General features: G+C 43.9%; 2 protein-coding genes and 1 long non-coding RNA gene across 10 annotated transcripts in view; 1 reads left to right on the forward strand and 2 right to left on the reverse strand.

The window, feature by feature from the left end:
• The first annotated feature begins 4,937 nt into the window (after positions 1 to 4,937).
• Positions 4,938 to 9,009, forward strand: RPS6 (ribosomal protein S6). 2 transcript variants are annotated; one of them, XM_059656575.1, is made up of 6 exons: positions 4,938 to 5,065; positions 5,595 to 5,726; positions 6,420 to 6,630; positions 6,807 to 6,953; positions 8,613 to 8,770; positions 8,875 to 9,009. In XM_059656575.1, the coding sequence occupies exons 1-6, from the start codon at positions 5,060 to 5,062 to the stop codon at positions 8,968 to 8,970; spliced, it is 750 nt and encodes a 249-aa protein (XP_059512558.1). In that variant the 5' UTR covers positions 4,938 to 5,059; the 3' UTR covers positions 8,971 to 9,009. The 2 variants fall into 2 exon arrangements, with proteins under 2 accessions (XP_059512558.1, XP_059512559.1); XM_059656576.1 differs by lacking the exon at positions 4,938 to 5,065 and adding an exon at positions 5,071 to 5,184.
• A 261-nt stretch (positions 9,010 to 9,270) lies between these two features.
• DENND4C (DENN domain containing 4C) overlaps positions 9,271 to 27,362 on the reverse strand; it is a 133,291-nt gene continuing 115,199 nt past the window's right edge. For 6 of the 7 annotated variants that reach the window (XM_059656565.1, XM_059656569.1, XM_059656568.1 and 3 more), the window contains 4 exons: positions 26,379 to 26,496; positions 14,108 to 14,258; positions 12,600 to 12,664; positions 9,271 to 12,358 (listed from right to left, as the gene is read on the reverse strand). In XM_059656565.1, coding sequence (XP_059512548.1) covers positions 12,222 to 12,358; positions 12,600 to 12,664; positions 14,108 to 14,258; positions 26,379 to 26,496 — 471 coding nt within the window. In that variant the 3' untranslated portion in view covers positions 9,271 to 12,221. The remainder of the gene's footprint in view (positions 12,359 to 12,599; positions 12,665 to 14,107; positions 14,259 to 26,378; positions 26,497 to 27,362) is intronic. The other variant, XM_059656567.1, reaches the window with a different exon arrangement.
• LOC132211886 (uncharacterized) lies at positions 14,270 to 17,573 on the reverse strand. The gene is made up of 3 exons (XR_009447588.1): positions 16,507 to 17,573; positions 15,965 to 16,448; positions 14,270 to 15,495 (listed from the first exon to the last, which is right to left on the reverse strand). It is a non-coding gene; the product is annotated as an uncharacterized LOC132211886 (long non-coding RNA).

Below are 27,362 nucleotides of genomic sequence, written 5' to 3' on the forward strand. Positions count from 1 at the left end.
TTCTAACCCACACCCTGCCCCAGGTTCACCACACTATTGTCTGTGTCCATGGGTTATACATATCTCATATAATAAAAGGTTAATATGCAAATCAACCGAACGGTGGAACAACCGGTTCGTGCACTGACCACCAGGGGGCAGATGCTCAACACAAGAGCTGCCCCCTGGTGGTCAGTGTGCTCCCACAGGGGGAGCGCCACTCAGCCAGAAGCCGGGCTCATGGCTGGCAAGCGCAGTGGTAATGGTGGGAGTCTCTCCTGCCTCTGTGGCAGCACTAAGGACCGCTCGGGGGTCCCGGACTGCAAGTGGGCGCAGGCTGGGCTGAGGGCCCTTCCCCCTCCAGTGCACGAATGTTGTGCACTGGGCCTCTAGTATGCATATAAGTTCTTTGGTTAATCTCTTCCCTCCCATCCCTACCTTCCCTCTGAGATTCGTCAGTCTGTTCCATGTTTCTATGTTTCTGGATCTATTTTGTTCATCAGTTTATTTTGTTCATTAGATTCCACATATGAGTGAGACCATGTGATACTTGTCTTCTCTGACTGGCTTAGTTCACTTAGCACAGTGGTCAGCAAACTCATTAGTCAACAGAGCCAAATATCAACAGTACGATTGAAATTTCTTTTGAGAGCCAAATTTTTTAAACTTACACTATAAAGGTAGGTACATTGCTATTAACTTAATTAGGGTACTCCTAAGGCTTAGGAAGAGCCACACTCAAGGGGCCAAAGAGCCCCATGTGGCTCGCGAACCACAGTTTGCCAACCACTGACTTAGCATAATAGTCTCCAGGTCTTTCCGTGCTGTTTCAAAGGGATCCTTCTTTTTTACTGTTGCATAGTATTCCATAGTGTAAATGTACGACAACTTTTTTATTTTTTTTTAAATATATTATTTATTTCAGAGAGGAAGGGAGGAGGAGAGAGATAGAAACATCAATGATGAGAGAGAATGAAAGAATTGAAAACAGGCACTCAAACATAACAGCACTATTCAGAATAGCCAAACATTGGAAACAGTCCACAATCCATCAATGGGTAAATGGATAAAAAAAAAAATGTGGTCCAAATATAGATTTTATTCAGTTATAAAAACAAAGTATTGATACATGATACAATGTGGATGAACTTCAAAAACATTTAGAAGCCAAACATAAAAGCCACATATTAAGTAATTCCACTTATATGAACTATACAGAATCAGTAAATCATAGCAACAGAACAGATTGTGGTTGCTAGTGACTGAGGAAAGAGGGGACTGGGAAGCAGCTGCACAATGGGTACAGGGTGTCCCCTGAGGATGATGAAAATGTTTTGGAACTAGATAGAGGTGGTGGTTGCAAAACGTTGTGAATATAATAAATGCCACTGAATTATTTACTTAAAAAGTACATAGTTTTAAATGCATCATTTCACCAACATTCTATTATATTATCATCAGATGATCAAACAGGATTTAGTAGAATCCACTTTGAATGTGAAGCAGGCCTACACTCAAAACTTTGTGTCTGCAGAGGAGGGTGGCAGCCTTGTCTGTGTCCTCCCTGCTCGTGGTGAAAGGACAGCATCTGGTGGGAGAGAATGGCGCGAGAACTGCAGCCATGGGTCCTCCCTCTGTGCCAGGGAAGTTTTCTCCAGCTGGTCACAGACGTGGAAATAGAGACATTCCTAGTGTGTGAAGGATTTCATGCAGTTATTGATGTGTGGTCTCCCGGAGCTGAGAACCTAAATGAGCCTGGAAGCAGATTCTTCCTCAGAGCTTCTAAATAAGAGCCCTGCCCTTGATTTTGGCCTGTGAAAGTCTAAGCAGAGAACCAAGCCAAGCCTGTCTGGACCTGTGACCCCCAAAGTGAGCTAATAAATGAATGTTGTTTAAACCTAAAAAACAACAACAAAAAACACACCCCAACAACTTTGTGATAGTACAGTGGAAGATGGGATTAATAATTTTGGAAAGTAAAAATTATTTTTATTAACTTGAAATGCACGAGTTTTTTCTTGGAGAAAATTATGTAGTAGACAATAAATGTTCCTCCTTTCAGGGTATAGAGTGTGGGTTTCAGAGTTAGATCATCTAGGTCAGGGGTGGGCAACCTTTTTGTGAGTGCGTGCCAAAACCAGCAAAATCTCTGACTCAAAATTCTTCTGCATGCCAACCTAATTTTTTTTATTTTTTATTTTTTTTACAGAGAGGAAGGGAGAGGGATAGAGAGTTAGAAACATCGATGAGAGAGAAACATCGATCAGCTGCCTCCTGCACACTCCCTACTGGGGATGTGCCTGCAACCAATGTACATGCCCTTGACCGGAATTGAACCTGGGACTCTTGAGTCCGCAGGCTGACCCTCTATCCACTGAGCCAAACCAGTTAGGGCCAACCTAATTTTTTTATAACATGTTACGCCTACTTGGTATCTCTTAAGGTATACGTATGTGAAGAACCTTGAAGAAATAATAAAATTCATTCGAGCAACAAAAACACAGTATATGATGATGAAAAATACATTTATTTTTAATGTATACATGTACACTGATAGTCCAACAGAAAACTTTATTACTCCGTTTGGTATCAGTGGAACTTTTGCTGCTGCATCACTGATGACAGAGATTTTACATTAGGTTTATATTTCGTGACCTTCAGAGATATGCACGAGCTACTACTTTCATCTGTCAGGCTACTCCTATTACGAGACTTAACAAAATTCATCTACTGAGAACAAAGATTCACAAGCGTATGTGGATGAAACCAAAACACTGGTCGGATGTAGGAAGGCAGAGGCATAGAAATTGCTCTTCCCCTCTCTCGTCAATCCATTTCTATGGTCTTTAAGATAACTTGTTACGTAAAATTATTTATTTATCTAAGACGTACCTACACTGAATTTATCTGAAAAATAAAAAAGTCGGTATTAAGAAAAAAATTGTAAATAGAAGATTATAAGAGAGGGTTTCGTGTGCCAGCAACTTACTGGCGTGCCATGTTTGGCACGCGTGCCAGGGGTTGCCCACCCCTGATCTAGGTTCTCATTCTTCTTTTTTAATTAAAAAAATATATATATTATTGATTTTTTACAAAGAGGAAGGGAGAGGGGTAGAGAGAAACATCGATGAGAGAGAAACATACATCCATCAGCTGTCTCCTGTACACCTCCTACTGGGGATGTGCCCGCAACCAAGGCACATGCCCTTGATCAGAATCAAACCTGGGACCCTTCAGTCTGCAGGCGGAGGCTCTATCCACTGAGCCAAACCAGTTAGGGCATCATTCTTTTTTTGTTGTCAATCCTCACCTGAGAGTATTTTTTCCCCATTGATTTTCACAGAGTAGAAGGGAAGGGGGAGAGACAAGAGAGAGAAACATTGATGTGAAACACATTGATTGGTTGCCTCCTGCACATGCCCCCACTGGGCCAAGGGTCACACCTGCAATGCAGGTAGGTGCCTTGGCGGGAATTGAACCCAAGAACCTTCAGTCTGTGGATCCACGTTCTAACCACTGAGCCCCCGGCTAGGGCCTGGGTTCTCATTCTTGTTCTCCCAGAATGTTCAGGAGGACTATCAAATAAACTGTATCTTTCTCACATCTTTCTGTACTATTAAAAGTTGCACCATTGTTGCCCTAGCCAGTTTGGCTCAGTGGATAGAGCATTGGCTTGTGGACTGAAGGGTCCCGGGTTCGATTCCAGTCAAGGGCACATGCTTGATCCCCAGTAGGGGGTGTGCAGGAGGCAGCTGATCAGGGATTCTCTCTCATTGATGTTTCTATCTCTCTCTCCCTTAGTCTCTGAAATCAATATATATATATATATTTTTTTAAAGTTGCACCATGCTGATTCAAGAGTTACTGTAATAGTTCCACTTATTCTTCTGATGGCTGCCTCCACACTATACTGCACTCAGACTAAAACATACCAACGCTAGGGTTATACTCCTTTAAAAATATTTACTGGCTGGGTAGTTTAGTTGGTTAGAGCATTCATTGTCCGGATAGGCCAAGGTTGCAGGTTCGATTCCCTGTCAGGGCACATTCAAGAAGCAACCGATAAACGCATAAATAAGTGGAACTACAAATTGATGTTTTTCTCTCTCTCTCTCTCTCTAAAATCAATTTAAAACTTAAAAAAAATTTTTACTGAGCACTTATTATGTGCCATGCACTTCGCTGTGTCCTGGTACACACACACACCCTGGTAAGGTTAAGACCTGAGCGGCGGTTTAAGCTCTCACCTAGTGGAGGAGACGGGCCCTAAACAGCCCCTTCTGTACCATGACCAAGTCCTGCAAGAGGGGCTGTGTTGTACCAGAGAACGACACGGACACCGTGCGGGACGAGGTCAGGACCGGCTTCTCTCAGGAGGGACCTGCGATGGCGTTAGCCCATAGCAGCTGGTGAGCTTGGGGCTGTGGGAAGCATGTCGTGCAAGGACAAGGAGGAGTTCGATATAATTTCTCGTTTTAGAAAGATCGCGAAGGCAAGACGGAAAGCAAGGAGACTATTTCGTAGGTACCGATGGTGGCCGGGCCTTGGGGTAATTGTGATTATTGGCTAATGCGTGGCTAGGAGTGTTGTTCTGCGACAGAACAACGATTACGCAGATGGAGTATTTTGAGATAAAAACAAATCAGGGTGGTCAGGGTGTCTTGCTGTGAACCGCGGAAGCAGGGCACGGTGCGCTCCCGGACCGTAAACCTTCCCTCCGAGTCCGAGGTGCAGGAGAGTCCAAGAGAGCTGAACTCGGGGCCGCCTTCCTTCCTTGGCAGCATCCGAGGCGGAGTCCGAGACAGAGCTGGGTGCTTCCGGGTCAAGGGTAACGCGAGAAAGGTCAGGCTGGGAGTCTAACCTTCAGGGCAAAACCCGCCGCCGCGCGCCACAGGTGCGGCTAGGCTGCTAAATCCACCTCCGGACCGCAGATTAGCCCCACCCCCGACTGCCCATGATCACTTCCGCTCTCCCAGGCTTTTGCCAATCTCGCGAGAACTGGAAGTGCCTATGTGATCTGGCCTAAGCGGAAGTTGAGCCTCTTTTTCGTGGCGCCTCGGAGGCTGTCGGCTGCTTCAGGATGAAGGTAGGAGGAGATGGCGGGTGCTGGCTTAGGCTTGGGGGGCATGAATCGAGCCCCAGGACACGGCGTCGCTGCTTTTGTAGCTCTCCAAAACCCCGGTTCTAGGTAGAAGAGGGTCTGAGGTAGGAGAAAGCTTCTATTTTGTGGGGCTGGAGCTCCTTGGGAGAGGGGATGGCGAGCGATTGCCGCTGGAGTTGCGTGGGGCCGGGAGCGTCATGGTGGCGGCGTCCTCGGGCCTAGCCGGGCAGATACGGCTCTGCTGTTGGTTGGGCTCCTTACTCCCGGGTGCACGGCTGCGGAGCCCCTCGTCCCCGGCGTCGTTGCGCGGGGCTTGAGTGACGGCCTGTTTTTAGCGCCGGGCTGGTCGCGCGTTATTGCACACACGTGCTTCATAGTGAATAAAAGCGATTATCTCCATTTTGCTGCTGGCTGCGGGTGGGGGTTTGACATGGAAGGCTTTCTGCAGTGGAATGCCTTTGCAGGTGGCTCTGTCGTTTTCATTAAGCTCTTTTTCCCTCCCTTTAATCCTTAGCTCAACATCTCTTTCCCAGCCACTGGCTGCCAGAAACTCATTGAAGTGGACGATGAGCGCAAACTCCGTACCTTTTATGAGAAGCGGATGGCCACAGAGGTTGCCGCGGACGCGCTGGGTGAAGAATGGAAGGTGCGCGTTGGTCGCGGAGCGGACCGGCTGCCGCTCTTTGAGGGGGGGTGGTAAACGGGGTGGTAATTGGCTGTGTAATTGGCTTCAAACTCGGTTCTGTCTGCCGACCTTGCAGTGGTTCTCAGCCTTCTGGCCCTTTAAATACAGTTCCTCAGGTTGTGACCCAACCAGGAAGTTATTTTCGTTGCTACTTCATAACTGTCATGTTGCTGCTGTTATGAATCGTAATGTCAATATCTGACATGCAGGATGGTCTTGGGCGGCCCCTGTGAAAGGGTCGTTCCACCGCCAAAGGGGACCCAGGTGAGGTAGAGCTATCACCTGGCGGGGTTTTGTAGCTCAGATGGGAAAGCGTACCTCCCTAATTGGGCTGCAAGCTAATGGTCTCCAAAGGGTGTTTTTAAAAGTGCCGAGAAAGGGTGTTTCTGGTTTCTTCGTTGTTTGTGGATACTTTAGTCTCTTATCTGTAATCTGTTTTCCCTAGAACTGTTCCCTCTGGGAAAGCCTAGGCTAGGCCAGAAGTCGGGCTTGATTGCAAGGAATTCGCTGCTTGAACCTAGGAGGTTGGCACATGCAGACAGACATGAGTGAGCGGAGGAATTGTATTTTTAAGGAGTTGCACCTGCTAGAATTGAGAGTGTAGGTGGAGGAGGCCACAGCCCGCCCTTTGTGAGGTGTCCTTGTATTCCGCAGGGTTACGTGGTTCGCATCAGCGGCGGGAACGACAAGCAAGGCTTCCCCATGAAGCAGGGTGTCCTGACCCACGGCCGGGTCCGCCTGCTGCTGAGCAAGGGCCACTCCTGTTACAGGCCCAGGAGGACCGGGGAGAGAAAGCGCAAATCTGTTCGCGGCTGCATTGTGGATGCCAACCTCAGTGTTCTCAACTTGGTCATTGTCAAAAAGGGTGAGGCTTGTGCTCCTGCATTCAGTTACTGCTGACATTGACTTAAAGCTGATTGTCCAAATGCTTTCTCATTTGCCATACCCAGTGGGGTTGTTTGGTTTTTACCAATGAAAGCAGTAATTTAGGGTTATTTAAAAGGAAGGTGAATTAAGAGTCATTGTTCACATGTCTCTTAGGGGAGAAAGATATTCCTGGTCTCACTGATACCACCGTGCCTCGTCGCCTGGGGCCCAAGAGAGCCAGCAGGATCCGCAAACTTTTCAATCTCTCTAAAGAAGATGATGTCCGCAAGTATGTTGTGAGAAAGCCTCTAAACAAAGAAGGTAGGGGATATTATGACATTTAGGGCTTGTTTAACTTGGTTATTAGCCTGTCACCTGTGTTTTTGAGTGCTCATTAGAACAAAATCTGTGCCCACAACTTACCTGAGGACTTTAGAAAATATTGAGGGTCATTAATCCTTGTTATATCCAGTGCCTTCTATCTAGAGTTATAATTTTTCTTGAAAATTTTCCTGGTAGTAATTGATGTTTATCCAAAAATAACTTAGCAGACACTAAGTTCATTGCTTTTAGGTTAGAAGTTGGAAAAACGATAGAAATTCTAGGGCTATGATTGATTGTGCTCTGCTATCATAAGAGGTTCTAATTTTTTTAGTTTACAAAAGAAATAAAATGCTTTCATCAGTTGAACTTGCATTTTCATCTATGGGATATGAGTAGCAATAGTAAGAGTTATGAGAATTAGGTTTATACTGTATCCAGAATATTAGGGAATGGGTGTTTGGTAGTTTTATATTTTTAGAAGGTACCTTGTTAAGCAACATCACGACTCTAGTCTGTGGCTGCAATATTTTATAACATTAATATTTCTGTATGAAATGTATGAACATTTACATTAAATGGAATAAATAGCATATTCAGGTTGGGTTCTGGCAAATTATGGGGGAGGGTGTTGGTTGGGTTTTATTTTTCCAGGTAAACCTATACCTGGCTTATCTTAAGTTCATTGGTCACTCATTCCAAATATCCCACACACCCTGTGTGCCGGATACTATTTTAAAGGTTGAGGATAAAGTATAGTACAGTGGGGCCTTGACTTACGAGTTTAATTCATTCCGAGACCGAGCTCGTTAACTCAAATTACTCTATCAACTCAATGCAAAAAATCGGCTGAGAGACAGCTGGTATCTCAAAAAACTCGTTAGTCAGGACACTCGTAAGTCAAGGCCCCACTGTGTTAGGTTCCTGTAACTTATGCTTTAAAAAATAATTGGCAAATTCACAGGAGTTCCCCATGATCACACCTTTGGAAACCCCATCAGTGTAGTGAGTGAGTGTTCGCAGGTGTTTTTAAGATGATTCTTGTGTCTTTATGTTAAGGCAGTGATTCTCAACCTTGGCTGCACATTAGAATCACCTGGGAACCTTGTTAAAATTCTGATTTCTGGGCCTCATCCTCCGGATATTCTGTTTTTGTTACTAATGATGAGGCCCAAAAATCAGGATTTTAACAAGATTCCCAGGTGATTCTAATGTGCATCCAAGTTGAGAACCACTGCCTTAGTAGTTGGCAGGAAATCAAAGTGATAGAAAAAAGCTGAGTGTGACTTCATTGTTAAAAAAACGTAAATTTATATATATATTGACATCCGAATAGGCTTGATTTAATGAGCTGTCTTAATGAGGGCTAAATGTGCTAATTAGGAAAACTGGTAGCAAGTATTAGCCTCATCACTTTTTAAAAGGACTTCAGTTCTCCTTATATTTGTATAGTATTAGCCTGCCTTGTATTTTTGTTGGCAAAGTGGTGGTATTTTTAAGTTGTAAAATATTTCAAAATTGATTTAAAAGGCCTCATACGAATGAGTTTTCGTAGATACTAACTCAGGTTTGTGTCTGTTGCTAGTTTTTAAAATGTAGGTATGGGTCCTAATGAACAAGGGTATTGAGAAGTGATTAAGCCATTATCTAAATTTTTAGGTAAGAAACCTAGGACTAAAGCACCCAAGATTCAGCGTCTTGTTACTCCACGTGTCCTGCAACACAAACGCAGGCGTATTGCTCTGAAGAAACAACGTACTAAGAAAAACAAGGAAGAGGCCGCAGAATATGCTAAGCTTTTGGCTAAGAGAATGAAGGTCAGTCTAAGATGATTGGGGTGGACAGGGGGAGGAGTCAGGCCTTACTTTGGGTTTAGATTTTCAACACAGACAGGCTTTAACTGCTTTTTTGTTTTGTTTAGGAGGCCAAAGAAAAACGCCAGGAACAGATTGCGAAGAGACGTAGACTGTCCTCTCTGAGAGCTTCTACCTCTAAGTCTGAGTCCAGTCAAAAATGAGATTTTGTAACTAACAAATAAAGGAGAGCAAACATCAAAGCCCCTTTACTGACTATTCATTGATGATAGAAATTAGATAAACGGAGAGAAACTGAGGTCATAGAAAAAGGAATACTGTGTACAATAATCTAATGGCTAAAACTTAAAAGTGACATGTCCTTCACATTTAGAAGTGCACTGTGATGGTGAAGGATGTGTGCAGGATACGGTTTCTCTTGGAATCTGGGTGGCTCAGGAAAAAATTCTTAGCATAAGGCATTTTCAGTAAGTCAATAATTTCAGGAAAATAAATGACTAGGATTATTAATCTTTTATACACTTTATTTTTAGGAATACAGGTTTTCTTAAACATCTATGCACAGTACATGAAAAGTGCCCTTGTGAAGATGGACATTTGTCATATGTGATGAAAAAGATTACTTGTTAAAACCATAGTGGATACCATTTTGCAAAAGTTCACAAAGCTTTTAAACCCAGTGCAAATGTACTACATTAACAGAAAGCTTTCAACTCCAGTGAATTATTCATGTTTTCTATTTCACACTGAAAAGGAGTTGACTATGTCTGTTTTATGATTAAAAACTTGCATCAATAAAGGATGCACAAAGAGAAAGTAGTACACTTTTTCTGATGTACCATATCTAATCTCTGGTAATTACAGTCAAAACTATCCTTTACAGGGTAGAAGGATCTTAAAAAGGCACATTAGGCTTTAAGGATGAAGAAGAGGCTCATTTGCTGAAGTATAGTTTAACCACAGTTTGTAAAATTTTGAAGTAGTTTTTACACAGATAAGTTCCCGTGTGCGACCAATGCCAGTTCCTGGATCATTCTGTGAAAAGCAAGATTCTTAGATAACAGTAAGAGATCCCCATTGCTCTTAATACATGGTATTAGTTATATAACATGAAAAGCCTTAATTGGCAATTGACTATAGAAATTAAAAGGGAAAATGTAGCATTTTTAAAGATAACAAAAAGGACATACTATAGTGGGGATAACAAGGCCACAAGGCAAGTCTGGTGTATAGGTCTGTATTAACCAGTACGTACGTGGTTGACCCTAAACACAAACCATGAATCACATTGCTGATTTTAAGTGCATTCTCTAAAGCGGACACATGGCTTGCCTACACTATTTTAGCTCATGAGTTCTGGCAGATTTAAGATTTCAAGAGTTACTGAGATAACAAGCATCTTCAATCTTGTATTATGTACCAAAAATGTTAGATTACCAAATCCAAAAATAGTTTAACACGTTGAGCCCACTATACTTTCAGTCCAGACAGGTCAGTTACTGGTGCTGCCAGCATATCGGTGAAATCAGATATCGCAGGCTAAATGGAAAGGAAGACAAAACAGGCTTGGCGCTTAACGTGTTAACATTTTAGAATAATCTGGACTAATTTGAAAGACTGCTTTCAGAAGTTAACAGGAGGATACGTTTCATACAGTGTTACAACTCCTATAGATAATTCAAATGAGATTTTTTTTTTTTGTTAGAAGCTTTTAGTGGTACCCTTTCTGTGGTAGGTGCTAGAAAAAGCCTTTAGAAATAAATCCACTTCTATTTCAGCAGACTCAAGTTTCCAATATATAATGGCTATTACTTAGAATGTTACAAAAAGTTATTAGAAAACTTAAATACTCTTTACTGTGTAAGGAGGTATTCATTACAGATTTTTTTCTTTGTTTAGTGGTAATTTAGTTTCAGGCTACAGAGAAGAAATGGAGAGAAAGATAATTTTGGAATTCTAAAGATCACACAAAGGTTCAAATTGTGTACATTTCTGGAGGCTTAAAAAGGCAACAATTTTTCCTTTCAATCTCCATCTTTTTATATACAAGAGTAATTAACAAACTTTCTGTTGGGATAATAAGTGTTAAGTATTAAAAACTAGTACCAAGTCTTAGTTGCAAAAATATATACTCTGAGTTAGTGCAAAAGATCCATTTTTAAGGTAAAGAGAATTGTACATAATTTCTGAGAAGTTCTTTCACTATAAACTGAAACAAGAATTCTGCAAAGGTCAGGTTAACCCTAAACGATGAAAGATTGGTACAGCAACAACATGTAAAAGATTATACCAGGTAGGAGATTTGTGCTGTTAACTACCAGTAAATAATTTGTACCAGTGATTTAGTCATGTATAATTACTATAAAACACAACCACTGGTGTTTTACACCACGCAGAGAGTTAAGGCAATCTTACTGTTCCTAAGGGCTTTTAACAAAAGGCATAATTGTCAGGCATGTGAGGTCATGATTTTCTTAAGTCTGGCAAACAAGCTCAATAGCTTTAAAGTATTAAGACTTAATTGATTTATCCTAAAAAAAAACTATTTACAAATGCACAAGCATACAAATCTATATATTATACAAGAATAAAACTGCAGTGCAAGTTTATCCCACAGGTTTTAAAAAGTGACCAATAGCAACCATTTACTGTGCCTGAACCATTTCAGGTCCAAAGACTATATATATATATATATACACAGGCATTTTAGGCATGTTCCAATTTTGTGAAATATAAGGCCAATTTAATTTCATTTAAACTGACTCATGTATTATTCAATTATAAAGCTGTTGTATATTAACATGCTATTGGGAAGTAGATGGAAGTGACTGGATGTTCAAGATAAAATCCATTAAGGAAAATAAAATAGAAGGGTAAAGATATATATTAAATTTAAAGTCAAGGCAGTTGTCATCGGACTTTGCAGGTAATTTTGAGATTAATGACTACAGATGAATTTAGTAGTAGTCACTTAGACCCCTTTCAGAAAACTGCAATACATAATCTATAAATTTTAATAAATATAATATGGCTGTATATACACATACCTACACAGCCACATATATACACACACATAGAGTTGCTCTTCAGAGATATTTCATTTGTATTGGGGTTAGGCAAGTTTAATTTGTCATTCCCCAAACCCAATTAGCTTCAAATATAAACAATGTCAATGATGAATGCGGTTTCTCATTATCAAACTACTGCAAACATTAAGAAATCCAAACAGTTTTCAGAAGAGGCAGATAAACCATTCAGAAGTTACAAATTTTCAACATAAATAAATCCTGGGGCATTTTAATGGTGTTTTTTCATTTCTAGGTGATTTGGTATGTTAACGTTTCATATGCTGTCCCAAGAGATCATTTCGGTTTTCACCAATTCTTAGCATTGAGAACCTTGAAAGTTTCCAGACTGAGTCTATTCCCCCAGCTTTGTGCGTCTGAAATGTAGTTTAAATGAGAGGTGCTCCAAAACACTTCCTGCACCATTCCACACTGACACTTGGTGGAACGTCAATTTTCTGCAACTTTTCAAGGATTTCTGAAGATAGGCTATTGTATGCAAGTCTATATTCATTATCAAAAGCCTCTGGAAAAGACAATTTCAAAAATGCAGTTATTTGTTAAAGAAAAAATTTATGCATTTATATATGGTAGTCCAATCATATATACACCACATATTCAAAGGCAAGTGGAGTATTTATCCATACCAGCTACAATTTTAAAAATTACTTTAGGAAATAAAATTCCTTGAGAATAAAGTGTAAAATTACATTTGAAAATAGTAAAATGTAAGAAAACAGGAAAAAGTGCCTAATTAACCAACTTACCAATATCAATATTCTCTCTTCCAAGAGACACTAATGATAAGAAGAGGATTTCTCTGTATAAACTCCTATAAAACAAATATTTTAAGTCAATAGGCTAAGAGTATACAAATAAATATGTGAATGTATTTTTAATTGTTTAAAAAAAAGGATTAAGTTCTCTGGCCTAACAATGTCCTGGTTTTGATATGTGGCAGAGTTATATGAGATGTCACCTTTGGGGGAAGGGTACTTAACTATTTTTGCAACTACTACCTTTGAATATCCATTTCAAGTTAAACACCAAAAACAGCCCTGATCGGTTTGGCTCAGTGGATAGAGCGTCAGCCTGTGGACTGAGGGGTCCCAGGTTCGATTCCGGTCAAGGGCATGTACCTTGGTTGCAGGCACATCCCCAATCGGATGTGTGCAGGAGGCAGCTGATCGATGTTTCTCTCTCATCGATGTTTCAAACTCTATCCCTCTCCCTTCCTCTCTATAAAAAAATCAATAAAATATATTTTTTTAAAAAACCCAAAAACAAAAAATGGTTTAACTTTTTTACAATTTTTTTTTAACAATATAACTGTTCTAATTCCTAATTAAAATTTACAAAGGCAGGGTCTTGTGTCATCTTTTCCCACTTGACAAAGTAATAATTTCTAAGGAGTCTAAAACCCTTGGACATAGAGTGAAAGGTGGAGTGGTCTCTACTATCTAACCCAACCATAAAAGATAAATCACCTTTGATTTGTGGGCATAAAAACGTCACAAATGAAATTTGAAAAATAAGCTTCATAACTCAGTTGTTAAAAATAACTTAGGAAGTAAACTGATTTGAATGTTTATACACAATGAAAAAATTAGTAATGCTGACTGATGATGCTCCATGTAGCTTTTCTTTAGAAGCTTCAAAAGCCATAGCAGGTCATTTCTAATATTCCTTCCCTGCCCTTATACCACAGATGCTTGAAACTAGGTGCTTTTTAGACTGTAAAGGAGGTCATCTGTACCTCAATAAGAGGATCCATCCATTTCATTATCCTCATACTAAGGTTTTCTGAAGCTTCCTCTGCAAAATTCACTTATGCTGACATTGGGATGAGTACTGATCCAAGCATGTTCACAGACAATAGTAAGAGGATCAAGAGAGCTCCATATCCTTTGTAATTCACTGCTTCCATCACTTTCCTAAATTGTTTCTACTCCTAAACCCACTTTTTTTTTCAAGTAAGGAAAAGACGTACGGATATGACAGGGCCTGAACCAAGTAGAACATATGTATAACATCAATGCTAACAAATTCACAAGAGGGTTTCCATGAATAGCATTCATGTTTCCCAAAGATTCATACACATTTGATATGAATTACCTCCTAAAATTTAATCTATCCCCGAAACCGATACTTATTTGTGCTCAAATAAGTACTTTTTAAAACATGTTCTACAGTGAGTATGTGTTTCTTTTACAACTAGAGATATTTTAAATAGTTTTTTAACATGACATTATTTTGAGTGGTAAACAATTATTACCTTTGTCTTTTCTTGTCTGGCTTCATTTGCTGTGAAAGCAGGTTGATGGGTTGAAGAACATCATTACGTTGAATACTCTGCCTGATGGTTTCTACTAAAGTGCTTGTTGCTTGTTGTTCCTCTGACAGGACAGATGACTTCTTTTCAGAATCTAATAATAAAAACACAGTAATTGAGAATATCTTTATCCACTCTATTAAAGTTTTTCCAGAGTTGTAGCATTTTCTAGTTTTTAATTTTTTTAATTTTTATTTTTTTAAATATATTTTATTGATTCTTTACAGAGAGGAAGGGAGAGGGCTAGAGAGTTAGAAACATGGATGAGAGAAACATCGATCAGCTGCCTCCTGCACAACCCCTACTGTGTATGTGCCAGCAACCAAGGTACATGCCCTTGACTGGAATCGAACCTGGGACCTTTCAGTCCGCAGGCCGATGCTCTATCCACTGAGCCAAACCAGTTAGGGCTCTAGTTTTTTATTCAACATCACCTTGCCCTTCACTAGTAAAATTATGTGGCAATGTGACCACTAAGAAATATTTTCTTGCTTTCTTCAGATAGAAGAGACCTGCCCCTTTGCCCTTTCCCTGAACTTAAGACTTTGTGTTTGAGGTGGGGTCAGAGGCTTAGGGGGGGTGGGGTGACAGCCGGTACTCCAGGAGCCATCCTGTGACTACAAAGGAACCTTTACTGATGCAAAAGTAGACACAACAAAAAGAGCCTGGGTCCCTGACCACAGAGCAGTTGCCTATCAGTCCTAGAGAGTCTACTTCATACTTTATGTGAGAGAGTAATCTTTAGTGTTTAAATTTCTGTTATTTTCTATTAAACGTAGCAGAATATAATCCTAATTGATAAAGGCTAATTCTAGAAATAAGAACAAACATTTATATAGATTTCATAGATAGAAAAGTGCTTCAGTGATACACTGGAATTGAATCATACTAACATGAAAAGTAAGATCACCAGTGTGGTTGGCCGACAAAAAGGGAAAACTTTAATACTGTAATCCCAGCAGCCATATAATTTTATTTACAATTAGTTGAGATGGGAATATGTATCCAGTAATTTCCCAGTCTAGCCTCATTCTAAGTGCCTGCCATGAAGTAAACTTGTATTTTTCATACAACATAGCCCCTTAATAAAGGTAACTAGTAATACTTCATTTGTGTTCAACCAAATAAATAGCAAAGTTCTCTGTTAAAATACAAGAGAAAATACTGGCTGCTGTAGGTTTCTATCCTAGCTCTTCTACCTGCTAAATGTTTCCTTGGAATAGGAAACATTGTTTTAAAAAGTACTTGATTTTCATGCTGTTGTGATTTTAGAGCCTAACCCAAATATAACTTCACGGCTTCTCCTTTAATTCAGTTTTTAAAAATAACACCTCGCCCTAACAGGTTTGGCTCAGTGGATAGAGCATCGGCCTGCAGACTCAAGGGTTCCAGGTTCGATTCCAGCCAAGGGCATGTACCTTGGTTGCGGGCACATACCCAGTAGGGGGTGTGCAGAAGGCAGCTGATCGATGTTTCTCATCGATGTTTCTGACTATCCCTTCCTCTCTGTAAAAAATCAATAAAATGTATGAATGTATTTATTTATTTTTTTAAAATACATTTTATTGATTTTTTAAAGAGAGGAAGGGAGAGAGATACAGAGTTAGAAACATCGATGAGAGAGAAACACTGATCAGCTGCCTCCTGCACACTCCCCACTGGAGATGTGCCCGCAACCAAGGTACATGCCCTTGACCGGAATCGAACCCGGGACCCTTCAGTCCGCAGGCCGACGCTCTATCCACTGAGCCAAACCGGTTACGGCAATAAAATATATTTTTTAAAAAATAAAAATAACACCTTTACTGAGATACTAGTATAATTCTCAAACCATTCAATTCACCCATTTAAACTACAAAACTGGTTTTGAATATATTCTGGGAGTTGAGCAGCCATCACAATCAACTTTTAAAACATTTTTGTTTACCACCAAAAGAAACCTCTAGGGGGTCACTCCTTTATCGTCCCAACCCTTCAACCCTAGGTAACCACTACTTTTGTCTACAGATTTGCTGTCTATTCTGGATATTTCATATAAGTGGTACCATACTTTCTATGCTCTTTTGTGACTGGCTTCTTCTATAATGTTTTTAAATCCATCCATGCTGTAGCATATATATCAGTATTCAGTACTTTTTATTGCCAAATAACATTTCATTGCTTGGATATACCAAACTTTATCCATTTGTCAGCCGATAGACATAGAGGTTGTTTCCACTGTTTGGCTATTAAGAAATATGCTGCTAAGAACAGTGTATAGTTTTTATGTGAACACATGTTTTAACTATATATATATATATATATATATATATATATACATACATATATATATATATACACACACACACACACACTAAGAGCAAGTGCTGTGTCATATGGTATTTACTAGTATGAGGAAATGTGAAACTTTCCTAAAGCAATTGCACCGTTTTTTATTCTAATCAGCAGTGAATGAGGGTCTCAATTTCTTTATATCCTCACCAATACTTGTTATTATCTGTCCTTTTGATTACAGCCAATATAGTGAATGTGAAGTGGTTTCTCTATTTGCATGTCCTTGACATCTAGTGATACTGAGCATCTTTTCATTTGCTTTTAACCATCTTTGAAGAACTGGCAGATCGTGCTATGGTCTGAATGTGTTTTCCAAAAATTCATATGTTGAAAATTTAATGCCCGGTGCCTTTGGGAGGTAATAAAGTCATGAGGGTAGTCTTCATGAATGGATTAGTGCCCTTTAAAAAAAAATAAAGCATCAAAGAGATCCCTTACCCCTTCTACCATGTGAGGATATAATGAGAAATCTGCAATCCAGAAGAAGGCCCTTAACTGACCAGGCAAATACCATCCTCATCTTGGACTTTCAGCCTCCAGAACTGACAGAAATAAACTTCCATTTTTAAGAAGCTACACAGTCTGGGGCATTTTGTTACAGCAGTCCGAATGGATTAATACAGATCCTTTGCCCATTTTTAAATGTTATATTATTGAGTTGTAAGAGTTTATATATGCTCTTAAAATATATTACTTGTATAGTATTTCCCCTATTCTGGGTTGACATTGCACTTACATGATTGGTTATTTTTCAGAAGTTTTTCACTTTGATGAAGTCCAGTTTATTTTACCTTTTGTTGCTTGTGCTTTTGGTGGTATAGTATCTAAGAACTTGCCCTATACAAGGCTATGAGGATTTACTCCTATGTTTCCTTCTAAGTCTAGGATCCATTTTGAGTTCATTTTTATGTATAATTTGAGGAAGCAATTCACTTTTTTTTTTTGCATGTTGCTCTAGTTGTCCCAGCACCATCTATCCCAGTTTCATGATCTTGAAACCCTTATTGAAAGGCAACTGACAATACTTGTAAGGGCTTATTTCTGGAAACTCAACTCTATTCCATTGACCTATACCAGTGGTTGGCAAACTGCGGCTCGCAAGCCACACGCGGCTCTTTGGCCTGAGTGTGGCTCTTCCACAAAATACCACATGCGGGCGCGCACGTACAGTGCAAAGTTGACTTAAAACTTTAAGTAAAGTTTATTAAGTTAATTTTAGGGAACACTGTGGAGTGAAAGAAGATGTAGTGTCGAGGATTGAGAAAGGTATGTTGAGATGGTTTGGACATATAGAGGATGAACGAAAGGAGATAGACGAAACAAGTATACATGACGAGTGTGGATGCGAGAGTTGGAAGGGGTCCACGTCAGCGAACGTACCTCAATCAGACTGAGGACGTTTTTAGCAAAGGCCAGCTTAGGAGTAACCCTAATGAAGTTAATAACAATGTGCCTACCTATATAGTTTAAGTTTAAAAAATATGGCTCTCAAAAGAAATTTCAATCATACTGTTGATATTTGGCTCTGTTGATTAATGAGTTTGCCGACCACTGACCTATACTGTCTATCTCTATGCAGCATTCCACTTTCTTGATTACTATAGCTTTGCACTAAATTTTCAAATTGAGAAGTATAAATCCTACAGCTTTGTTTTTCATTTTCAAGACTGTTTGGCTATTCTGGGTCCCTAGAATATCCATGTGATTTTTAGGATAGGCCTTTCAATTTCTGCAAAAAAAAAAAAAAAAAAAAAAAGCCACCTGGAATTTTGATAGGGATTTTGCTGAATCTGTAGAACAATTTGGAAGTACTGCCATCTTAACAATAGTAATTCTTCCAAACACGGTATTTCTTTCCATTTATTTAGGTCCTCTTTAATTTCTTTCAACAATGACTTCAGTTTTTAAAGTATAAGTTTTGTTACTTCTTGCAGCGAATTTGTTCCTATATATTTTATTCTTTTCATTGAATTTATTGAGGTGACTGGTTAATAAAATTATACAGGTTTCAGGTGTACAATTCTATAATACATCATCTCGTATTGTGTGTTCACCACCCCAAGTCAAAGTCTCCTTCCATCATCATTTATCCTCCCTATTCCCTTTCTACCTCTCCCCACCATCCCCTAAATTTTGTTTTTAATGCTATTATAAATGGAACTAGAGGCCCGGTGCACAAAAATTTGTGCACTCGGGGGGGGGCGGGAAGGGGGGCCCCTCAGCCCGGCCTGTGCCCTCTCGCAGTCTGGGACCCCTCGGGAGTTAACGACCTGCTGGCTTAGGCCTCCTCCCGGGTGGCAGAGGGCAGGCCCAATCCCTAGGTGCAGCCCCTGGTCGGGCTCAGAGCAGGGCCGATTGGGGAGTTGGGGCGCCACCCCCTGTCATGCACAGAGCAGGGCAGATTGGGAGGTTGCTATGCCACCCTCAGTCATGCTCAGGGTAGGGCCGATTGGGGGGTTGGGGCACCGCCCCGTCACACTCAAGGCAGGGTCAATGGGGAGGTTGCGGCGCCACCCCCTGTCATGCACAGAGCAGGGCCAATCAGGGGGTTGGGGCGCTGCACCCTGTCACGCACAGAGCAGGGCCCATCAGGGGGTTGGGGAGCTCCCCCCTGTCACGCACAGAGTAGGGCCGATAGGAGAGTTTGGGCACTGCCCCGTCACACACAGAGCAGGGTGGATCAGGGGGCTGGGCGCTGCCCTCTATCACTCACAGAGCAGGGCCGATCAGGGGGTGGGGTGCCGCCACTGTCACACTCAGGGCAGGGCCGATGGGGAGGTTATGGCTCTACCCTGTCACACACAGAGCAGGGCCCGTGGGGGGTGGGGGGTTAGGGCACCACCCTCTATCACCCACAGAGCAAGGCCGATCAGGGGTTGGGGCGCGGCCACTCTCACACTCAGGGCAGGGCCGATGGGGAGGTTATGGCTCTACCCTGTCACACACAGAGCAGGGCCCGTGGGGGGTGGGGGAGTTGGGGCGCTGCACCCTGTCACACGCAGAGCAGGGCCGATCAGGGGCTGGGGCGCCGCACCCTGTCACACACAGAGCTGCAGGGCGATCAGGGGGTTGGGGAGCTCCCCCCTGTCACGCTGATCCTGGTGCTGGGAGGCATATTACCCTTTTACTATATAGGATAGAGGCCTGGTGCATGGGTAGGGCTGGCTGGTTTGCCCTGAAGGGTGTCCTGGATCAGGGTGGGGGTCTCCACTGGGGTGCCTGGCCAGCCTGGGTGAGGGGATGATGGCTGTTTGCAGCTGGTCACACACCCTTCAGGGTGGGGGTCCCCAGTGGGGTGCCTGGCCAGTCTGGGTGAGGGCTGAGGGCTGTTTTCAGGCTGGCGGGTGACGGTAGCTCTCAACCGCTCCTTTTTTTCTTTTTTTTATTCTGGGCCAGCTTTAGCTCTGAGGCTCCAGCTCTTAGGCCTCCGCTCCTGAAAGCAGGTATCTGGTTTGTTTCGGTTCTATAATCGAAACAATGTATAACTCCAGCTCTGAGATTCCGGCCCGCTGAAAGCAGGTTTCTGGGGTTTTGTTTAGCTTCTGTATCTGTTACAATGTTTCTTAAACTGCAAGCTCAGAGGCCGGCAAGGCAGGCGGGGAACGTTGCAGTCCTCCGTCACTGAAGCAAGCAAGCCTCATGTTAGTTTCAAGCTGCCTGGCTGCCGGCCGCCATCTTGGCTGGCAGTTAATTTGCATATCTCACTGATTAGCCAATGGGAAGGGTAGCGGTCGTATGCCAATTACCATGTTTCTCTTATATTAGATAGGGTTATTTTCCTAATTAAATTTTTTGATTATTTATTGAAAGCGATTTCTGTATAGAGATATTATATCCTGCAATTTTGCTGAACTTATCATGTTTGTGTGTGTGTGTGTATGTATATACATGTGTGTGTATACACACACACACACACACAAATATACACTAGAGGCCCAGTGCACAAAAATTTGTGCACTCGGGGGGAGGGGGGGTCCCTCAGCCCGGCCTGTGCCCTCTCGCAGTCTGGGACCCCTCGGGAGATAACGACCTGCTGGCTTAGGCCTCCTCCCGGGTGGCAGAGGGCAGGCCCAATCCCTAGGTGCAGCCCCTGGTTGGGCTTAGAGCAGGGCCGATTGGGGAATTGGGGCACCGCCCCCTGTCACGCACAGAGCAGGGCGGATCGGGAGGTTGCGATGCCACCCTCAGTCACGCTCAGGGTAGGGCCGATTGGGGGGTTGGGGCACCGTCCCCTGTCACACTCAAGGCAGGGTCGATGGGGAGGTTGCGGCGCCACCCCCTGTCACGCACAGAGCAGGGCCAATCAGGGTGTTGGGGCGCCGCCACTCACACTCAGGGCAGGGCTGATGGGGAGGTTATGGCTCTACCCCATCACACACAGAGCAGGGCCCGTGGGGTGGGGGGGTTGGGGCGCCACCCTCTATCACCCACAGAGCAGGGCCGATCAGGGGGTTGGGGCGCCGCCACTCTCACACTCAGGGCAGGGCCGATGGGGAGGTTATTGCTCTACCCCGTCACACACAGAGCAGGGCCCATTGGGGGACGGGTTTGGGGCGCCGCAACCTGTCACACACAGAGCAGGGCCGATCAGGGGGTTGGGGCACTGCACCCTGTCACACACAGAGCCGCAGGGCGATCAGGGGGTTGGGGAGCTTCCCTCTATCAGGCACAGAGCAGGGCTGACCAGGGGGTTGGGGCGCCTTCCCCTGTCACGAACAGAGCAGGGCCGACAGGGAGGTTGTGGCCCCACCCCCTGTCACACACACAACCACAGGGCGATCAGGGGGTTTGGGCGCTGCCCCCTGTCACTCTGATCCCGGTGCTGGGAGGCATATTACCCTTTTACTATATAGGATAGAGGCCTGGTGCACATGTGGGGGCTGGCTGGTTTGCCCTGAAGGTTGTCCTGGATCAGGGTGGGGGTCCCCACTGCGGTGCCTGGCCAGCCTGGGTGAGGGGATGATGGCTGTTTGCAGCTGGTCACACCCCCTTCAGGGTGGGGGTCCCCACTGGGGTGCCTGGCCAGTCTGGGTGAGGGGCTGAGGGCTGTTTTCAGGCTGGCAGGTGACAGAAGCTCCCAACCACTCCTTTTTTTCTTTCTTTTTTTTTATTCTGGTCCAGCTTTTGCTCTGGCTCCAGCTCTGAGGCTTCTGCTGCTGAAAGAAGGTATCTGGTTTGTTTGCTTTCTATAATCGAAACAATGTATAACTCCAGCTCTGAGATCCCGGCTCGCTGAAAGCAGGTTTCTTGGGTTTTGTTTAGCTTCTATATTTGTAACTATGCTTCAAACTGCTGGCTCAGAGGCCAGCAAGGCAGGTGGGGAATGTTGGTTTCCTCCGTCACTGAAGCAAGCAAGCCTCATGTTAGTTTCAAGCTGCCTGGCTGCCAGCCGCCATCTTGGCTGGCAGTTAATTTGCGTATCGCCCTGATAGCCAATGGGAAGGGTAGCGGTTGTATGCTAATTACCATGTTTCTCTTTTATTAGATAGGATATAGATATAGATATAGATGTAGTTATAGATATAGATATAGATACACACACACACACACACACACACACACACACACACACTAGGGGCCCAGTTCGCAATTTCGTGCACCTTGAAAGGAACTGTGGGCTGCGAGGCTGTAATGGGCACAGGGGTGGGTCTGGCCCATCCTCCGTGCCCCTACTCAGCCCCTCCCACCGCGTCCACTGTCTGCCGGTAGCCCTGCTCCTGCCACCGCCACTCCCACACACCGAAGGAGTTGGCCCTGCTCGCACCCATTGATGATGTGGAGCAATTGGGGCCGGCGCAAGCAGCAGCAGCGAGTGTGAGCCATGGCTATTGCCCTGATCGCCCATAAGGAGCAGGGGAAGGTGGAGAAGCCCTGAGGGGTAATCAGGGCCAGCAGCTGCTGCTTACACCCACTGACAGTGCCGAGCAATAAGGTGCAAGTGCAAGGTGGGACCACGGTGCGTGGGAGCAAAGAATTTTCAGTAACCACCAGAGGCTGACACCGATGACAGTGACCGGCGCCCTGCCTTGGTCTGGTGCCCCTGCTCACCTGCTCCACCATCTTGCCACTGCCAATGCCAGCCATGTTCTGTGTGTGCCCCCTGGTGGTCAGCGCACATCATAGCGACTGGTTTTCCAGTTGTTCTACCATTCGGTCTATTTGCATATTAGCCTTTTATTATCCTATACTAATAAAAGAGAAAAATGGTAATTGGCGTACAACCGATACCTTTTTCATTGGCTAATCAGCGAGATATGCAAATTAACTGTCAGCCAAGATGGCGGCTGGCAGCCAGGCAGCTGAGAATAGGAGGCTTGGTTGCCCCAGCGATGGAGAAAGTCAAGGATCCCCGCAGCTGCCGGGGCTCTGAGCTCCTGAAGCAACAACTCCAAAAGATACAATGTTTCAATTATAGAAGCTCAAAGATGGCGGTTAATTTGCATACTCAGGCTCCAAGCAGAGCGAAGCCAAACAGCCCTGAAGCAGCAGGGCAGAGAGGCCTCAGGGCCAGGGATCAGCAGAGCTGAGAGGCCTCCCAGCCCCGGTGATCAGCGGATCCGAGAGGCCTCCCAGCCCCGGTGATCAGCGGATCCGAGAGGCCTCCCGGCCCCGGTGATCAGCGGAGCCGAGAGGCCTCCCAGCCCCGGTGATCAGCGGAGCCGAGAGGCCTCCCGGCCCCGGTGATCAGCGGAGTCGGAGGCCCCGCGATCAGCGGAGCCGAGAGGCCTCCCGCCCCGGTGATCAGCGGAGCCCAGAGGCCTCCTGGCCCCGGTGATCAGCGGAGCCCAGAGGCCTCCCGGCCCCCGTGATCAGCGGAGTCCAGAGGCCTCACGGCCCGGTGATCAGCGGAGTCCATAGGCCTCCCAGCCCCGGTGATCAGTGGAGTCCAGAGGCCTCCCGGCCCGGTGATCAGCCGAGAGGCCTCCCAGCCCCGGTGATCAGCCGAGAGGCCTCCCAGCCCCGGTGATCAGCGGAGTCCAGAGGCCTCCCAGCCCGGTGATCAGCGGAGTCCATAGGCCTCCCAGCCCGGTGATCAGCGGAGTCCATAGGCCTCCCAGCCCCGGTGATCAGCGGAGTCCAGAGGCCTCCCGGCCCGGTGATCAGCCGAGAGGCCTCCCAGCCCCGGTGATCAGCGGAGTCCAGAGGCCTCCCGGCCCCGTGATCAGCGGAGTCGGAGGCCCCGCGATCAGCGGAGCAGAGAGGCCTCCCGCCCTGGTGAACAGAGGAGCTGAGAGGCCTCCGGCCCCGCGTTCAGGGGAGCCAAGAGGCCTTCCGGCCCGGTGATCAGCGGAGCCGAGAGGCCTCCGGCCAGGGATCAGGGGAGCCGAGAGGCGTCCTGGCCCTGGGATCAGCGGAGCAGCGAGGCTTCCCAGCACCGGGATCAGTGTGACAGGGTGCGGAGCCCCAACCCTCTGATCGGCCCTGCTCTGTGCATGACAGGAGTGGCGCTGCAACCTCCCTATGGACCCTGCCTTGAGTGTGACAGGGGGTGGTGCCCCAACCCCCCAATCGGCCCTACCCTGAGCATGACTGAGGGTGGCATGGCAACCTCCCAATCCGCCCTGCTCTGTGCATGACAGGAGGCGGGGCCCCAACTCCCCAATGGGCCCTGCTCTGAGCCCGACCAGGGGTTACACCTAGGATTAGGCCTGCCCTCTGCCACCCGGGAGCAGGCCTAAACCAGCAGGTCCTTATCTCCTGATGGATCCCAGACTGTGAGAGGGCACAGGCCAGGCTGAGGGACCTCCTCTCCCAACCCCGAGTGCACAAATTTTTGTGCACCGGGCCTCTAGTATAGGATATATGGTGTATTACATTAATTGATTTTCAAATGTTAAATGAACATGGCATGCCTGGGATAAACTGCATTTGATCAAGGCTGTACAATCCTTTTTCTGTATTGTTAGATTTGGTTTGCTAGTTATTTTGTTGAGAATTTTTATGTCCATATTCATAAGTGATATAGATTTTTAGTTTTCTTACGTATGTCTTTGGTTTTTATATCGACGTGATACTGCCCTTCTCACCTAAATCTCCACAGTTTCCAAGAGTGTTCTCAGTTCCAAATACAATTTCCTTTTTAAAAAAATTTTTTTGATTGATTTCAGAGAAGGGAGAGGAAGAGAGATAGAAACATCAATGATGAGAGGGAATCATTGATTGGCCACCTCCTGCACGCCCCCCACTGGGGACCAAGCCTGCAACCCAGGCACGTGCCCTTGACCAGAATCAAACCCGGGGACCCTTCAGTCCACAGGCCGACACTATCCACTGAGCAAAAACGGCTAGGGCTACAATTACCTTTTGAGAGAATTTCAGAGCTCTCTGTTCTTATGACCTACCTCTCCTCCTGGATAAATCTCTGAGCCACTGCTCTGAAGCTGGGCTCAGAACAGTGGCCCTTCTCTTAGAATGACTCTCCTGCTTTGTGGACAGGGTGTTGGGTTGGAGCCATAGTCTCTATCTTTTCAGCTTGCCTTTCTTGGCATAAAACTTCTGGCCTATAAGGTGCAGTACGAACAAATGGGACCCCAGCACTCTTGGCTTGCCCAAACCGGGGTAGAATGGCTGCCCAATGAATGGAAGCTGGATGGAGGAGTTTCGCCTCTGTGGTAACAGCTGAGAAAGAGAATGGCTGGCTGAAGCCCTGACTGGGAGCTGGAAGGGAGCAGCAAGTTCTAACTCAAGTGCCACAGAGCACATTAATTTTACTGAAATTTAGTATATTTTCTTGAATGAATGTTTGTTCATTTGCTCTATAGCCTTAGACTTTTTGTCCCTTTAATAATTTTCACCAATTATGGTTGTTTTGCTGAGAAGTGGGTGGCGGAACTCCTCATACTGCCATTCCTGGAAGTCATCACTCACTTAATTCTTATATGTCTTTTGATTATTTATATGCCAATCTTCATATATAGCACCAATTAAATAAATAAGTCCATTCTTGAGAGCTCTAAATGTCATCCCACCAAAAATTAGAGAATATTTTGAATCACTTGTCTATTTCATGATACCCAGTCTGTGATATTCTGTTAAGGTAGCCCTAGCAAACTAACACAGTTTATATAAGCCATTGAATGTTTCTTCCATGAACTGCCTGTTGATAGCACTTGCTCACTTATTTGTTGTTTGTGGTTTCTTATTTACTCAGAGTTTCTGAACTGGATGATAACCCATTAAACCCCTTACAACCCTAGCCGGTTTAGCTCAGTGGAGAATGTTGGACCTCAGACTGAAAGATTCCCCGGTTCGATTCCAGTCAAGGGTACGTACCTCGGTTGCAGGCTTATCCCCAGCCCTGCTGGAGACAACCAATCGATGTGTCCCTCTCACATTGATGTTTTTCTCTCTCTCGCTCCTCCTCCCTTCCACTCTCTCTAAAAATCAATGGAAAAGTTTCCTTGGGTGAGGATTAACAACAATAAAACCTCCTGTAAAAATACATTCTAAATATAAAAGACTAAAAATAAGCTAGAATCTTTGAGACTAATATCCATATAACTGAAATGATACTATTCCAATGCATCCAGATTACTCTCCCACTATATAACATTTAGTCTACAAATATCCAACCAAACTCATGGAGAGACCTGCCATACTTAAATGGCTCAATATAATAGCAAATCAATTTGAATCAAAATAGAATCTTAAAGAGATACTAGAAATGAATAATAAAAAAAAATAATGCAAAAGGACTTGTTTCTCTCTTCACACTAATTCTAGTCTCCCAACTCCCAGTAGTCTATTCTTCTTTATTGCTAAATAGTACTCTACTGTATGGGTAGCTTATTCCACAATTTGCTTATTCATTCATGTGTGGATAGATACTTGAGTTGTTTCCAGTTTAAGTCTTTTATGTCTTTAATTCTATTTTACTTACTAAAATTTCTCCATGAGACATACAGAGGCTCTTCTGGTTCCTGATGAAGGTTGATATTATCCCATAACAGTTGAATGTACACAAGTTTGCTATCCTGGGACAGAGATGATAGAGGAAGCTAAAAAAGATCAATAGAAAGCATTAGTGCCCCTACCATCATAATTACCCGGGGATCTAGCAAAACTTGATTATATAAAACAAATGAGTTCTTTCAAAACTCTGAACCTAAAATTTTGTGCAGCAATTTTTATTTAAATCTGAAGATTTATGTTCTTATTATTTTCTGAAGTACAGGTTTCGCATTCTAAATTTCAAGGATACACTGTAACTAGCAGTTACAACATGGTAACTAGCACAATGGCTATATGAAAGATTAAGTGCTATTACAACAAATTTTAAGGCAAGAGTAAGTGCAAAAGTTTCTACTATCTTGTACTGACTACTACTTAATGGGTCAACATAGAATTTGTACTACTTTAAGACTGTGTTGCGACCCTGGTGTATGCTTGGGTGTGGGTGCCTCTCAATATTCAATATCAAAATGAAGGAAGGAACTCTAGGAGCTCACTGTCTCCAGTGGGATTGGGATTCCCAGAACAATTGAGTAGGAGCTTTTAGAGCTAGACACAGCCAGAGTGGGATCTTGACTCCCCATCACATATTAGCTATATGACCTTGCAAAAATTACTTATTTAGCTTAATTACATCATCTGAAAAATAAGGATAATATGGGTCCTTATTCTTCTTTCAATTGTATTTTGTATTCATTTCAGGTGTACAGAATATGAGCCTTTTAAAATAAGGTTGCTGTGAGAATTTCATCTGGGAATATGATAGTTCAAAATAAAAGCTACCTTTTCTAGCCTCCTTGCAACTAGAAATTACCATATAACTAAGATCAGGACAAATGACTACATATGGAAATATTATGTGCAACTGCAGGAACTGTCCCTAAAGAAGGAAAGACATACTCTTTTCTATCCA

Source organism: Myotis daubentonii, chromosome 11 (assembly GCF_963259705.1).
Source record: "Myotis daubentonii chromosome 11, mMyoDau2.1, whole genome shotgun sequence".
Lineage (NCBI taxonomy): Eukaryota > Metazoa > Chordata > Mammalia > Chiroptera > Vespertilionidae > Myotis > Myotis daubentonii.

Bases quoted from the DNA above. Each gene is read 5' to 3' on its own strand.
- RPS6 (XM_059656575.1), top strand. The intron at 6,631-6,806 runs GTGAGGCTTGTG...CATGTCTCTTAG, and splicing joins CTTGGTCATTGTCAAAAAGG to GGGAGAAAGATATTCCTGGT. The intron at 6,954-8,612 runs GTAGGGGATATT...CTAAATTTTTAG, and splicing joins AAAGCCTCTAAACAAAGAAG to GTAAGAAACCTAGGACTAAA.